The sequence below is a fragment of the Sceloporus occidentalis genome, unplaced genomic scaffold, assembly GCF_023333645.1.
Source record: "Sceloporus occidentalis isolate IW3139 unplaced genomic scaffold, rSceOcc1.0.p SCAF_4, whole genome shotgun sequence".
NCBI lineage: Eukaryota > Metazoa > Chordata > Lepidosauria > Squamata > Phrynosomatidae > Sceloporus > Sceloporus occidentalis.
In genome coordinates, this window is record NW_028316984.1 from 130512197 (window position 1) to 130528603 (window position 16407).

At 40.0% G+C, this 16407-nt stretch overlaps 1 protein-coding gene across 1 annotated transcript in view; it reads left to right on the forward strand.

Annotated features, from left to right (window-relative positions):
- The window catches only part of LOC149314612 (exostosin-2), a 128561-nt gene that overhangs the window by 27348 nt on the left and 84806 nt on the right, over positions 1–16407 (forward strand). The window contains exons 6-7 of the mRNA XM_089521484.1: positions 8420–8559; positions 9565–9658. Of these exons, the coding sequence (XP_089377610.1) occupies positions 8420–8559; positions 9565–9658 (234 nt within the window). The remainder of the gene's footprint in view (positions 1–8419; positions 8560–9564; positions 9659–16407) is intronic.

Below are 16407 nucleotides of genomic sequence, written 5' to 3' on the forward strand. Positions count from 1 at the left end.
GGACTGATTCTGTGGGGAATATCGATGTTTGGAGCAAGCAACAGTCCATCAGGCAAGATAAAGAGCGACAGGTAGACTTCTTACTGTGGTAATGGTGTTCTTCTCCCTCCCACGTGCTGATTCTCTTCAGACACAAGAGGCACCCAAGTGTTATCCCCTTTCAAAGGGACCCTGTGGCTTGTTAGCCAGTAGCTGGCTGAATACCTTAGGCCTGGTCCTGGTTCTTCAAGGTGTAAAGAATAGAATTTGCTGTTTTCTGGCTTTATATAATCAAAAAATTTCTTATCACTTTGTGAGTGACAATTTGGTTGCTTTCAGCATATGTTTTGTGGATAGGAAATATATAAAATAAGTTATTATGATTATTCTTTGGTAACGCCTTAGATAAATTGGCGTGGTGGGCTGGCTGCTTTCTGGTGAAAGTGTCCAAAGCTAATAGGGCTGTGGCTAGGTTGGATGCTTAAATTAATCTATCAAATTACTGGTAAGTATGTTTTGATTTACATTTATACACAGATGAGGGTGAGAAGCTGGAGTGAAAGTGAGAAGCCACTAGATAGCTAATCAGCAGTAGAGGCAATTTGTGATAAGATTTGGAGAAGTTCTTAAAGCAAATGACAACAAAATTAAAGTAGGGTCCTTGCTGATGAACATGCTTGCATAATTCATCTAGACGTTTTTGAGTTAACCTGGGGATTCTTAATTTCTATTTTTGTCTTCCTTGTCCAAGACCGTCAAAGCAGCAACAGTTTTACAGAATATGGGTATATAACAAGCAAATGTAGAGCAGAAATAAATCCAAGAAACAAAGTAAAAGCAAGGTAGAATATTAATAAATTATCTATATGTTAGCATAAATTCCAGAATTCCTTAATTTAAAATGAATGTATTCCATCTCTGTTCAATAATATATATTTACACTGATGTTCACTCTGTGTATGGATATGGGGTGATGTAGTAAGTGACGCAGCAACCTGATTTTCTTTATATGACCAGGTTTGCTGGAGATGAGTTTTGTCCGTGCATATACTCTCTTTCCTTCTTTCATGGCACACTCTGGGAGATGTTGCAGGTGAATGAGTCTTGCAGTAGCAATGCCCTTTATGTCACACTCTGCAACTAATGTCACTATTTGAGTTCACCCTTGTACTGAGCACTGCTGTAAAGTTTTTTGGGGGGGGTAGGGGGTGTCTCCATACTTACTTATTGGTGAAGATTTTTGTAGGTTTGCATTTCCATTTGTACAAACATATTTCTACAGGAAACTAGCTTTCCTTTTCTGACAAATTGTTTTTAAATGTAGTTTAATTTTAAATTTAAAAATTAGATTTCATATCTGTAATGCTATAATCTGGGAAGTAGCTGTACTTGAGAGGCCTTTTTCTTCAGAAAAGCAAAATAAAACCTGATATGTATGTATGTATGTATGTATGTTGTGCTCCACCATGTACAGCAAGGTAGGCAACACTCAGGCTGCGTGCAAACCCTCAAGGTTGTCTTTCTGTCCCACAGCCCTTCCCTAAACTGCTACTTAAATTCACGGGCAAAAAGCACTATTAAATTTTGGCAGCAAAATGGGAAAACTCTTTCAAAGCATGCAGAAAAATGCTGGCATTAAAGGGGGGAGGGGTATTTCCTACTGAACACACTAAAACAATCATTTCTTGCTACTTTTAAAGGCCTTTTTATGGTTTTCTGCCAAATTTCAAAAGTACATGTGGGGGGAGGCATGGTAGGATTTGGGAATAGGTTTATCTTTGTGCTTCTAACTGTTGCTCCTCATCTCATATTGTACTAAACATTGAACCTTTGGGTTTCTACATGAGGCAAAGGTTTCAACTCTAGCAGAGTGAACTTTTGAGTTGTATAAGAATGATATTAAACGTTTTATAACAAGAAATAAACTGAATTTTTCTTTTCTAATGTGAACTTGTTTGTTTTTGTTACTTCAAAGGGAGGCTGAATTGATGAGAATTTTGACTGTTTTAAAAAGAAGAAAAATCTTATAAGCTGTTGTGGAGAGAGAGTTAAAATACTTTTCTTCACAGAACTCTACATCTTCCTTTGGAATGTCTGGCTGATAACAGCAATGATGTGATGAGAAGATGTATTTATAGTAACTTTTGTCTAGACAGGAAAAGTGGTTAGTTGGGTAGATCCATGTGTGGGTATATTGTTCTGTTAAATCTTATTTTTGCCCTTACCCCTAGCAAAACTAGATCTTTTCTCCTGCAGCTCTATAAACCTGATAAATGGCATTTCTGGTATTACGTTATATTTCATAACATTGTTATGCATGTGAAATTTAATATTGGGATGTCAAGGGAATCAAACCTAGTGGATTACAGTAGGTGTTTTTAGACCTCTCAGTGACTGTCGATACCATTGACCATGGTATCCTTCTGGGATGCCTGGGGGATTTGGGAATTGGAGAAACTGTGCTGCAGTGGTTCTGGTCACACCTCTCAGGCGGGTTCCAGATGGTGGCGCTTGGGGATAGTAGCTCCTCAAAAAAGGATCCCACAAGGTCCCATTCTATCCTCACAAAAAGTCCCACAGGGTGCCATTCTATCCCCAATGCTTTATAACATTTACATGAAACTGCTGGGAGAGATCATCCGGGGACATGGGGTGGGTGTTATCAATACATTGATGACACCCAAACATATTTATCCTTGCCTTCCAAAATACTACAGATAGTGTGCCTCCTCTGAATGAATGCCTGGAGGAAGTATTGGGCTGGATGAGGAAAACAAAATTGAATCCAGCCAAAACAGAGGTGCTGGCCATCAAGGGTCCTAATCTAGGAATGAAGGTGTGCCAACCAGTTCTGGATAGGGTTACACTCCCCCTGAAGGACTGTGTTTGCAGCTTGGAAGTATTCCTGGATGTCAGCCCAGGTAGATGCGATGGTTAGGATACACCAGCTGATACACCAGCTGCGCCCCTTCCTAGATCTGGAGGACCTAAAGATAGTGGTGTACATGCTAGTAACCTCAAGGTTGGACCTCTGCAATGCACTTTACATTGGGCTGCCTTTGTGCCAAGTTCGGAAACTTCAGTTGATTCAAAATATGACAGCCAGATTGGTTAAAGGAACATCCAAGAGTGAACGTATTACACCCATACTCAACTCACTCCATTTGCTTCCAGTTAGTTTCTGGGCAAAGTACAAAGTGTTGGTTTTGACCTTTAAAGCCCTACGTGGTTTGGGTCCAGGTTATCTACAGGATCGCCTTCTCCCGTACAATCCACCCCGAACACTGAGGTCCTCTAGGGGGGCAGTTGCTACAGCTTGCAAGAACCCAACTGGTAGCAGTTACCCAGAGGTCCTTCTCATTGGCCGTCCCAAGACTGTGATCGGGAGCCAGTGAAGAGATTTTAGAACAGGTTATATGGTGAAACCTGGATGAACCAGTGACCAATCTGGCAGCCGCATTTTGAACCAATTGAAGCTTCTGAACTTGGTACAAGGGTAGAATTCATTACAGAAATCAAGACGAGAGATTACCGTGCAAGTATCACTGCTTCCAGGTCCTTTTTGTCCAGATAGGGACACAGTTGGCATATCAACTGAAGTTGGTACCAAGCACTCCTGGCTGTCACATCCACTTGAGATGATAATTGTAGTGACGAGTTCAGGAGTACTCCCAGACTGCTAACTTCTTCCTTTAGGGGAAGTGTGACCCCGTCCAGGACTGGTTCCTGGACTAGGGGTTCCTATTGTGAGTACCTCCGTTTTCTCTGGATTCAACTTGAGTTTCTCAATGTCTTTTTTGAATTGTGCCCAGTGCCCAGAAGTAGACCATAAGTTGAACATGGGTCAACAGTGTGATGCGGCAGCTAACAAGGCCAATACAATTTTAGGCTGCATCAATAAAAGTATAGTGTCTAGATCAAGAGAAGTAATAGTGCCACTGTATTCTGCTTTGGTCAGGCCCCACCTGGAATATTGTGTCCAGTTCTGGGCACCACAATTCAAAAAGGACGTTGAGAAACTTGAGCATGTCCAAAGGGTCTGGAAACCATGTCCTATGAGGAACGACTTAGGGAGCTGGGTATGTTTAGCCAGGAGAAGAGAAAGTTAAGAGGTGATATAATAGACCTGTTTAAATATTTGAAGGGATGTCATATTGAGGAGGGAGCTAGCTTGTTTTTTGCTGCTCCAGAGAACAGGACCTGGAGCAATGCATGCAAGCTACAGGAAAAGAGATTCCACCTCAACATTAAGAGGAACTTCCTGACAGTGAGGGCTGTTTGACAGTGGAACACACTCCCTCAGAGAGTGGTGGAATCTCCTTTCTTGGAAGTCTTTAAACAGAGGCTGGATGGCCATCTGTCGGGTATGCTTTGATTAAGATTTCCTGCATGGCAGGGGGTTGGACTGGATGGCCCTTGTGGTCTGTTCCAACTCTACGATTCTATGATTCTCTTCTGGCAGGCCTATCCAGGCAGTTTTTAATCATGAATTTTAAACATGAATTTTATATTTAATTATTGTCCTATGCATTGTAATATAAATAATGCATAGAGATGTAGCTTAATATGTGTATTTTATGTAATGATTGTGTTTTAACTATGTTGTAATCCACCTCGAGCTGTGAGGAGAGTGGGTAAGAAATAAATTAATAATAATTTTATTTAAGAATATATTATTATTATTATTATTATTATTATTATTATTATTATTTGGAGGAGACGCACAGCACTTCTTGAGCCTTAAATACTCTCTGTCAGTGGAGGGTCCGTCACCAGAGATCTGTACTGTTGCTGTTGTGGAAGAAAATTATTTGGGGAAAACAGACCAAGTGCTGTGTATTCACTTCAATGAAAAAGAGCAAAATGCTACACTGAGAGAACACTATGTCATTCTTGATTTTGGAATGATGTTTTTGTATTTTACTGTCACTGTATTCTTTTTGTATACCACTCTGGAATCCACTTTTTTGGGTTAAGAGTACCGTAGTATCGCTTTTTTATTACAAATACAGTAGTATAAGTGGAAGCGAAATCTGCCCCTTGCTTTAATACTGTGTTTGAGCATGTCGGAAAGAATTACATTTCCCCCTCTTATCTCACAGGTTCTCCTCACTCCAGTCCTTTATAATTCTTGTAGGAGTCGCTGGATGTCTTTCACTTTTATAGGACAAAATAAAACTACAGTATAGGGCATACAGTGCTGAAAGCCAGTTGTGATCAAACCACAGAAGCCTTCCAGTGAAAGCAAATGCATTTCATCGTGTAATTTGTTCCACATGTTAAAATTAGATTTGCTTTGGCACTGTCTGTGCAAGATGCTTTTGTGATTTCTTCATGCTATGACCCTTTAAACAAACAGTGTTTAAGCCAAACTGAAAGGTGAAAATGGGGGAGTTTATTCCATACAAAACTTTTCCCTTTTCTATGAAATAGAACATCTACCTTCCTGAGAGGTTATGTGCACACAGAACATTATCAGCAAAGTTCTTTCCTATTTTATCACAGTAGGTATCTTGCAGTCTCCTCAATTGTTCCTCAAGAGCAATGACAGTGCCCATCCACAATGTGAACACTAATTTTGCAAACCAAATCTGGTTTCTTCACAAAAGTATAATCCTTGTCACAGGCACTGAACATTAATTTGGCACAAAGTACAAACAACATTCTTATTTGAATAATATATAGACAATTTCAGCCCATCCCCTTGAACAAAATTCTGTGTCCTTTGTTACTACTTTTATTGGGTTCCACAAAGGAGTGGGTGTCTTGGGATGTTGCTATTCTAAGAAGCCTTGCAAAAATAGAAAGTGGGTTCCACAACTAATCGGCTATTACAATCCAGAGTAAACTTTGAAATGCTGGTATAGAACTGTCTTCTTTCCCTCCAGTTCACATTGGCATTTGGGTCACTATAACTTGGACCTGACTTCAAGGCACACAACAACAAATATATACATTAGGAAAACCTGATCAGCCAGGGGTCTCTGAATTAGGGCAGTTTAAATACATCTTAATTAGTTAATTGTGTGAATTTTAATTGATTGATCTATGCAGTCTGTATAATTTTGCATATGAATGAAATTATTGAAGAAAATACTTTATTTTCTGTTTTTAAAGATGATACTTGTCCATGTCATCACATAATCCTAGAAGAGGCATTCTTCCTTTTGTGAGAATAGTGGGGCAACAGATGTACAGTGGGGCAAAAAAGTATTTAGTCAGCCACCAATTGTGCAAGTTCTCCCACTTAAAAAGATGAGAGGTGCCTGTAATTGACATCATAGGTAGACCTCAACTATGAGAGACAAAATGAGAAAACAAATCCAGACAATCACTTTGTCTTGATTTGGAAAGAATTTATTTGCAAATTATGGTGGAAAATAAGTATCTGGTCAATATTAAAAGTTCATCTCAATACTTTGTTATATATCCTTTGTTGGCCATGACAGAGGTCAAACGTTTCCTGTAAGTCTTCACAAGGTTGGCACACACTGTTGCTGGTATGTTGGCCCATTCCTCCATGCAGATCTCCTCTACAGTAGTGATGTTTTGGGTCTGTTGCTGGGCAACACGGATTTTCAACTCTCTCCTAAGGTTTTCTATGGGGTTGAGATCTGGAGACTGGCTAGGCCACTCCAGGACCATGCAGTGCTTCTTACAAAGCCACTCCTTCATTGCCCGGGCAGTGTGCTTGGGATTGTTGTCATGCTGAAAGTCCCAGCCACGTTTCATCTTCAATGCCCTTGCTGATGGAAGGAGGTTTGCACTCAAAATCTCACAAGACATGACCCCATTCATTCTTTCCTGTACACGGATCAGTCGTCCTGGTCCCTTTGCAGAGAAACAGACCCAAAGCATGATGTTGCCACCCCCATGCTTCACAGTAGCTTTGGTGTTCTTTGGATGCAACTCGGCATTCTCTCTCCTCCAAACATGATGAGTTGTGTTTCTACCAAACAGTTCTACTTTGGTTTCATCTGACCATATGACATTCTCCCGATCCTCTTCTGGATCATCCACATGCTCTTTAGAAAACTTCAGATGTCCCTGGACATGTTCTTGCTTAAGGAGGGGGACACATCTGGCACTGCAGGATCTGAGTCCCTGGCGGCACAGTGTGTTACTGATGGTAGCCTTTGTTACGTTGGTCCCAGCTCTCCACAGGTCATTGACTAGGTCCCCCCGTGTGGTTCTGAGATTTTTGCTCACCATTCTTGTGATCATTTTGACCCCACGGGGTGAGATCTTGCGTGGAGCCCCAGATCGAGGGCATTTATCAGTGGTCTTGTATGTCTTCCATTTTCTAATTATTGCTCCCACAGTTGATTTCTTTACATCAAGCTGCTTGCCTATTGCAGATTCAGTCTTCCCAGTCTGGTGCAGGTCTACAATGTTGTTTCTGGTGTCCTTCGACAGCTATTTGGTCTTCACCATAATGGAGTTTGGAGTGTGACTGTTTGAGGTTGTGGACAGGTGTCTTTTATACTGATAAAGGGTTCAAACGGGTGCCATTAATACAGGTAATGAGTGGAGGACAGAGGAGCCTCTTAAAGAAGAAGTTACAGGTCTGTGAGAGCCAGAAATCTTGCTTGTTTGACGATGATCAAATACTTATTTTCCATCATATTTTGCAAATAAATTCTTTCCAAATCAAGACAAAGTGATTGTCTGGATTTGTTTTCTCATTTTGTCTCTCATAGTTGAGGTCTACCTATGATGTCAATTACAGGCCCCTCTTATCTTTTTAAGTGGGAGAACGTGCACAATTGGTGGCTGACTAAATACTTTTTTGCCCCACTGTATCTTCTAATATTTGAAGGAGTCATATCAAGCATTTGTTAGCAGTCTTTACAATAAAACACAGTCTAGTTAATTGGGAACACCATTTTAATAATTCAGAAGGCTTCTAAATCTGTCTAGGTAATGGGCAACCCCAGACACATGGACACTGGTGCTTCAGAATGCTTTCACAGGTGTCTGCTTGTTTGGTCTGCACTGGTATACATTTGGCCCTCTGTAGCCACAGATTTCTGCATCCATAGATTCAACCAACCACAGTTCAAAAATATTCACTCACAAAAATATCCAAAAAGGGAATCTTGATGTTGCTGTTTTATATAAGGAATACCATTTTACTATGCTATTGAATAATGGAACTTGAGCATTCACAGATATGGGTATCCACAGGGCATGAAACCAAATCCTAGCAGATACCAAGGGCCTACTAGGAAATCCTCTGGAACCAGTTTTGAGGCAATGAATAATCTATCTATTAGAATAATAATAATAATAATAATAATAATAATAATAGGCACTTGTATTGCAGATAAGTTATAGGAAATAACAGAATCAAGAATAATTCAACTATATTTTTCCAGGCTGCCAGAGTGTGGAAAGGAGTTTGTCTGACCATGTGTATGTTGCTGCTGTTTGCTAACAGGAAGCCACATTCTGCATTGTTCTGCGAGGAGCCCGCTTGGGACAAGCTGTATTGAGTGATGTACTTCAAGCTGGTTGCATTCCTGTTGTCATTGCTGATTCTTACATCCTGCCTTTCTCTGAAGTTCTGGACTGGAAGAGGTATATTCATCATGTGCTTAATAGTTGCATCTTACTTGCAAACTGTGTCAATATGCAGCACTGACACTAAGTGAAATGCTGCAGTTAAGATAATTGTATAGATTGAAATCCATTGGAGCTCATGCAGGGTATATATAAAATATTTATGTGGTGCATTTGGGATAAATAGGTATAATATTTTATTGATCAGTCTTTCCTTACATATTAATTTCCATATGTTCCATACATGAACATATGTTTCATGTTTCTTCTTGTGCTCATCAACCTTGCTACAAGACAAAAGGTTTCCCATTTTAGATTATTAATTAGCTGAATTGAGAAGACACTGAGTTGGATTCAGACTTTTCTCCCACTAGTTGAAACACTCCTTGACTGAAGCTTTACTATGGACATTTTGGCTGAGAGTAATGCGTGGGAAGTGCCAATGTCATGATCCACACATTAGGTGACACCATCTCTCATGGTATCCTGGGGAGTCCTCTTGCTTCAGAGCAGATTTTTAGGGGGTTCAGTGGGAGAGCAAAATTAGCAAAAATCATTTTCATGAATCCACTATTGGAATAAACTGCCTGTGAATGAAGGGGGCTTTCCTACACTTTGCTTTCTTTGAAGTACAGTGGTCCCCCGGGTTACGAAATTAATTCGTTCCGCTGCCCTTTTCGTAACCCGGAAGGCTTTCGCAAGCCGAATTGCCATAGGCGCTAATGGGGAAAAGCCGCGATTTGGTGCGAAATAGCGCCGAAAAGCACCAAAAGTTTTTTCGTAACCCGAAAAAACTTTCGTAACGCGGAACAGTTTTTTTAAATAATTTTTTTTCGTAACCCGGGAATTTCGTAAGGCGGCGCATTCGTATCCCGGGGTACCACTGTATATGGTTGTCATGGGGAGATTGCCAGTACATGTATAGAGTCATAGAATCATGGATCCAGATCGATAGATATAATGTTGTTTTGTGCCATTTTCTAAAACTACCCCTGGTTTCTTTTTTACATTTTTTGTAATTAGAGCTTCTGTAGTGATACCTGAAGAAAAGATGTCTGAGATGTACAGCATTCTTCAAAGCATACCCCAACGACAAATTGAGGAGATGCAAAGACAGGTACAGTAGATCCATGAAGCCAAAGCCTTTGGTTTACAGGTCTTCAGTTTACATGTTGGGATGGAAGTCATAATGTTCTACATGTTTCCATAATGTAACTTTTAAAGTAGTTCAGAGGAGATGCTGATAGTTGCATGTTGCTGACTGAATTGTTTAAAGCTGGTACACTGAAGTTATTAGGACTTACTTTTATATATTATTTTGGATCAACATTGTTTACCTTGAAAGATGAAAATACTGCCTGCAACTTAAACAATTTGGATGGCATTTGCCTCTGCCCAAATGAGTAGGACATGTTTCTGACTTTACAGTTAAATTGTATTTGCTCTTTAGTTTTTGGAAGTGATAAGCAAAATCACAGCAGAAAGGGCTTCAGAGGAGAAATATATAAAGTTTCTTTGAAGAACTGGATAGGAGTTGGAACTTTGGTCATTGCATCCTATTTACCTGTGGAATTTTGAATGATCACTTAGAACCAGCAGGACTGGTCAGTACAGAATTGTGTAAACATAAAATATCTCTTACGAACCTGGTCTTTATTAACAAACACCTTAAATGCATTTTAAAATGTAGTAGGTAATAATAATGTTGTGGTTTTAAAGTTATTTTGTCCAGATCATGAAGCACTAAGGCACCTACTTTATATATTCGCATATAAGTTGAGAAATGTAGGTCAAAAAATTGACCCCAAAATACATGGGTCAATATGGTCCCAAGCCTCTTCCCAGATGGGCTCTCCCTGCAGGGGAAAGCACAGCTGGGGAGAGGCTGGGAAGGGCAACGGATGTATAGCCTAAAGTTCAGCATGTTATTCTTTCCCTGGAGGAGAAAACTTATAATGGTATCGGCAGCATTGGCTTCCAAATACAGATGTTTAAGGAAATACAAGAATATATAAGCTATAACCTTATTGTTTAGTTAAACTATTTAAATTGTTACTATTAAGGTAATGATTGTTTTTCTCCTTCCAGTAAAGTTTAACCAAATCAGTATTCTTTTAATATATATAACTGTTAAACTAATCTGAAAGTGAAACTCTAAAAGTGAAACCTTCATTTGGTTGTAAATATTAAAATTATACCAGCAAGAATTAGTCTTTGGTAACTCTTGAATTGTGTAATATATGTATTATGCCTATAGCAAGGAAGCTCTAAGTACCCTCTGTTTTGTGTGTCAAATGATTAAATCAAGTCTTTCTGAGTAGTGATTTAAATCATGATTTAAGTCAAATTGATTTAAATCAAATCCACCCTGTCTGAGTATTCCTTGCCTGAAGAATACTGTGAAATTAAGCCCTATGAAATTCATAGGATTGCCATAAGTCGACGGGTGACTTGAAAGCACACATACATGCACTTTTGAAATCTAGAGCTGGTAAGGGTTTTCCACAAAAAAGGAGACACAGAAGACTGCAGCAGCTGTAGGACCATAGCATTAATTTTCCATGCAAGCAAAATTATGCTAAAAATTCTGCAGTATAGACTCCTATTATATGTGGACAGAGAAATAGCAGAAGTGCAAGCAGGTTCAGGAAAGGAAGATGCACTAGTGACATATGATGGTTAATGGAGTGTACCAAGGAATTCCAGAAGGAAAACAGCATGTGCTTTATAGACTACAGCAAAGCCTTTGACTGCATAGATCACAAAAAGCTATGGAATGCTCTTAAAAGCATGGGACTGTCACTAGATTTGATAGTCTGATGACAAATCTGTACTTAGGATTTCTTGTTAGAATAGAATATGGAGAAACAGAATAGTCCCAATTGGCAAAAAGGTCAAACAAGACTGCATTCTATCACCCTACTTGTTCAGCTTGTACACAGAAAATATCATATGAAGAGCAAGCTTAGATTTAGAAGATAGAGGAATGAAGATAAGAGAAAGGAACATCAACAATTTAAGATACGCGGGTGACACTATGCTACTAGCAGAAAACATCACAGACTTGGAACAAGTACTAAGGAAGGTCAAAGAAAAAAGTGCATAGGCAGCCTTACTGCTAAACATAAGGAAACATAAGGACCTAAGCAGAACAGTGGAAGATGGGGCAGAACAGTGGAGGGTGCTTGGAGATGTCTCATCCACTGGGTTGCCATGAGTCAGAGTCAACATGAGGGCAGTTAACGACAGTGACAAGAGTTTTACTGTTCCAAGTCCTGGAAACTGATGTACACTTGGATCATGTTCGAGGTAGTTAGATTTGATTACATACTTAAATTTGCTCAGTTGATCTTTTTCTTTTCCCAAGACACTGCAAGTAAAACGTATAGCCAGAAGATGTCTCCCTTCCCTTGCTTCATTCTGATTTTGATAGTTAGAGACAATATGGATGAAAAAACCAATAGACATGAAAATACTAATATTACTTCCTGTGAGAATGTTTATAAATATGATCTGATATCCATGTCTTTTAACTATTCAGATTAGTATTGATTCTTACAGCAAATACAAGAGCACGTGTTTACAGTGAGTAATTTTTGTACTGTGCTTGTAGCAGATGCTGCCAGGGTACACACACAAAGAGAGATTTGGAATTGCTTTTATCGGCATTTCCCCTGTCCTCCATTAAGTCAATGAAGGATGTAAGATTTGTCAAATATAGAAGCATAAAATTAGAGCCACATCTTTCTGTGTTCTGGAATCAGAACTGTAGAGTTGGGAAGGCTCCATCAGTTCATCGACTCAATCCATGACTTAGTATTTAAAGCAAATTTTACTTCTTTTGCTTTAAATTAACTTGTGCCAAGGAAATTACTGCTGTTCCTTCATGGTGTGTGCTGTCAATGTGCAAAAGTACTATAAAGCCTCTCCCACATCCACTGTTAGCATAATGCACGTTTGGTTTAAGTTAGTTCTCCTTAGGGTTGCCAAGTTGGGAAATAACTTGAAGTCACACAACAAAATTAGTGAAATGTTCAGTTTTTTAAAGAAAGGCAGGGGGAGAAAAATTGAACAATATAAGATTCATTGATTGTAATGAATATATGGTACAGTCAGCCCTTCTTATACACAGATTTTTTATACACAGATTCAAGCATACACGCTTTGAAAATGTTCAAAAAAGTATAAATGTCTAATATCAAACCTTGATTTTCCATTTTTTATAAGGGACAGCATTTTGCTATGTCATTATATTTAATGGGACTTGAGTATCCACGGATTTTGTTATACATGGGGGATCTTGGAACCAAACCCCAACGTATAACAAGGGTCCACTGTATAAGGTACTGTAGTTTGTCTTGTGGGAAATATTTTGATACCTCTTCGGAGTAATTTGTGGCCCTAGATGCCTAGGAAAGTTGATCATGGATAGAAATTTCAGATTCTCAGCCAATTTTGATAGAACCAACATCTAATTTTCGGTTTTTAATGAACAGCGGTAGAGGGGATTCCCCCTGCCCCCAGTCCTAGTAGTAGGATTCATATACAGACAAACAAGCCACAATATACCCCTGAGCATACCTAGCCAGTAGTTATTTTACATACTGCTTATGGCATGCTGTGCACAGAACACACAGATTTACTTTATTGTCAGCCTATCTATTAGCAGATGTTCATATAGAGACATCTGTGGAATTTCCAGTGACACATTGGTGTGTGGTAGTTGTGTGAAAAACATATTCAGAAAATTATCTCCAACGTAATTATGAATAACAAACTTGTCCATGGATCACATTCTTCGTTTGGGTTTAAAAGCTCACCACTTGTTCAACAGCTGTTTCCTTTTTTCTTTCTTCTTTCTTCTCCTCCCCCCCCCCCCCCATCTCCTTCTCCTCCTTTTTTACTTCTTCTTCAACCATGATGGCCCTTGACACAAAGGTTGGAAGCATACTTGTTTTCTATCTAGGCTTCTTTTCTTCACTGGTTGTTTAAAAGAGATGCAGTTCTGTGGTGCTGTGAAGGTACCAATGTTTAAATAAGTGAATCATTTTATGAATGCTTCAAGGGTTGTTTTGAATGAAAAATTCAGAGAGAATTCCAAGCCTGGGACTGTTCAAAAGCTGATGCGTTGTGGCATTGTGCGTTGTCACAAGGGGCCAAGGTAATAAAGATATGGGAAACTCTTGGTAGGTTTGGAAAAACTGAAAAATGCTTCTTCCTACAGCTGAAAGGTATTTAAGGCCCTGGACAGATGGGCCCTTTGCGGCGTCATGGTGACATGCTAGGGTTGACTTGGGGCAGTGCGTGCACACACTCTTCAACCCTAGCACGTGATGAGGACGTTGCAGCTGCGCAGCACCATCTACATGGCATGCACAGCTATGATGTCGCAGCAGCACAGCATCCAAACAGCGCTGCGCAGCTGCGATGCCATTGCGCCATCTCCGGTGATTTGCAGCGGTGCAACTGCGCCGCAGAAAGGAACCACTTCTGGGTGTTCCTTTTTTGCTGTGCAGCAGCGTCGTACAATTTGGTTGCTGTGGTGCTGCTGTGGAGCAATGAGAGGCGCCTCCCCGGCACCTCTTTTTGGCGCTCTGTACCACGCCTAACTCACCAACATTTGTTCACTGTGATTTTAATTTCTTCAATAAAGGTTTGTATCCCCTGCTCCTTAGCAATTTTCAGGATTGTTATAGAACAGTGGTTCTTAGCCTGAGGTCCACCGACCCACAGAAGTCATGATGTCCTTCTCACAGGCAGTCTAACAGAATCTTAAAGCTGGAAGGGGCTTCAAAGGGAGCAGAGTTATTGACTTCCATGTGTACAAGTCCCTCCCCCATTGTCACTCAGCTGTACAGCCTGCCTCTTCCCTGGAGCAGAGCAGCCTCAGGACAGGAGCCAAGGCAAAGGCAGACTGGCTGGCTTGGCCTGTGTGTTGCTGTTCAGTTTGTTCCAGCTACAAAGCAGAGATAAGAAGAAGCAGGAGGAAAGTTACCTCCATTTTTTAACCAATGGTATAATTGTTAATTGTTCTGTTGTTGTTATTTTGGGTTTTAAATCCTGAGTTAAGTCTTGAGGGTCCATGACAAGAAAATATATTTAAAGGGGATCCCTGGTAAAGAAAGGGTTAACAACCACTGGCATAAACTTTTGGATTTTTTTTTAAGCCCAGGTAGATCTTGGGAGAAATATCATGTGGCAGTGTGTAGCACTAATTTTCTTCATAATTAATATCCCCCTTTTATTTTACTTATACAGTGCGTCCATACCATACACGGGCGCACTATATGCGGCTTTTTGCTTACGCGGATGTCACACGACAATGTAAACAATGGTGTGTGCGCCTGTGGCGCACACACCACTACACCATAGCATGCACACACACCATTGTTTCCTGTGGGGCACAAGCATACGTGGATTTTCCCTTACGCGGGGGGAGGGTCCGGAACGGATCCCCGCATAAGGGGAGGGTCCACTGTACATTGCACTCGCTCAGTTGCTCAGTATTTAGTTGTGTATCCACTATTTTTATTTTCAGTGATGCTTCTTACTGGTTATATGTGGACTCACACAGCCACTTTTCATGAACTATGTACAAACCAGGAAGCCACAGTTCACTAAAAGTTCTCGGACATCCAACCAAGGAACGATGGTTAACAGTTTCAAGCAACTTACAGTTAAAGTTGGATTCAAGATGCTGGCTTGCTTGTGGTTAACTGTGGCAGCTGTCTCCATTAGTGCTAAGAGAGGAGTGAAGCAACAGCTAAGGGTTGTGTGTAGATGTGCTGAGCTTTTCCATGCTATAGTCTTTAAAACCAGATTTGATTATCTGAACCAAACCACTATAGAGTTTGCATCAGTGATGTGCGTGTAGAACCAGATTCCTGCATTTCCTTCACAAGTGATGGAAGGAACTATGCACGTTCCCTGACTAGTGTTTAGTGTGATGAGGGGAGGAAGCCTTTTACAATACAAATTTGCTGTTTGGAAAGATAAGACTGTCTCAGCTATCTTCCCATATGCTCTGCTCTTGCTGCTACATTGCTTGAATGCTGTAGGGAATTGGGAATGTTCTTTTGACCAGCAAAAGAATGAAACAGCCCTTTGGTGTGGCTTTCATGTTTTTGATTAAAGGTGAAATATAAGGATGGGTGACTTTGGTTCATCTCCCCAAAGTGTAAGATAGGCAGTTCTTCCCTCAAAATGCAAAACACCAAGCCTAAACAAAATAAACAAAAACAAAAAGTGGCTAGAAATCCACATCTAGTTTTGAGTTGGGGGCAGGTGTTGAGGAAGGCTTCTGAGATTGACAAATGCCTCCCTACAGATTTTGAGGAGAAAGAGCTTTGGGGTAGAGGTGTTTAGGTCACGTGGCCCTGCACTTTATTCACCCATCATACAACAAAATATCTTAATTGCATACTACATCATAGGAATTATAGAACTAGAAATCTTGTTCTTCATGCGAAAAAATATTTCTAGCTATTACACTATCGATCTTGTGTGGATTTGAAGGAATATAGCCTTCCTTATATTTCCACAGCAAATTTGTATAGTCTTTGCTACTTGTTCTTGGATCAGTGTCCATATACTGTTTGATGTGCTCCCCTGGTGTTCTTTCAATCTAGAAAAACAATCAGCGCAGTGCATGTAGTGACCTTTGTTGTCAGGTTCCAGACTCTGCAGACTTAGATTTATTATAAGTTAGCTGAGGTGGGAGGGATATTATTTTTCCTAATTTTCTTCATTGATACTATCTTCAGCTTTATAACATGTATTCTTGGGCAAGGGAGATATTATGTTTCTTATGTTTTAGGTACACATGGAAAAACTGGAGGCAAAAGCGCAATGTGGTGTTAGGATACA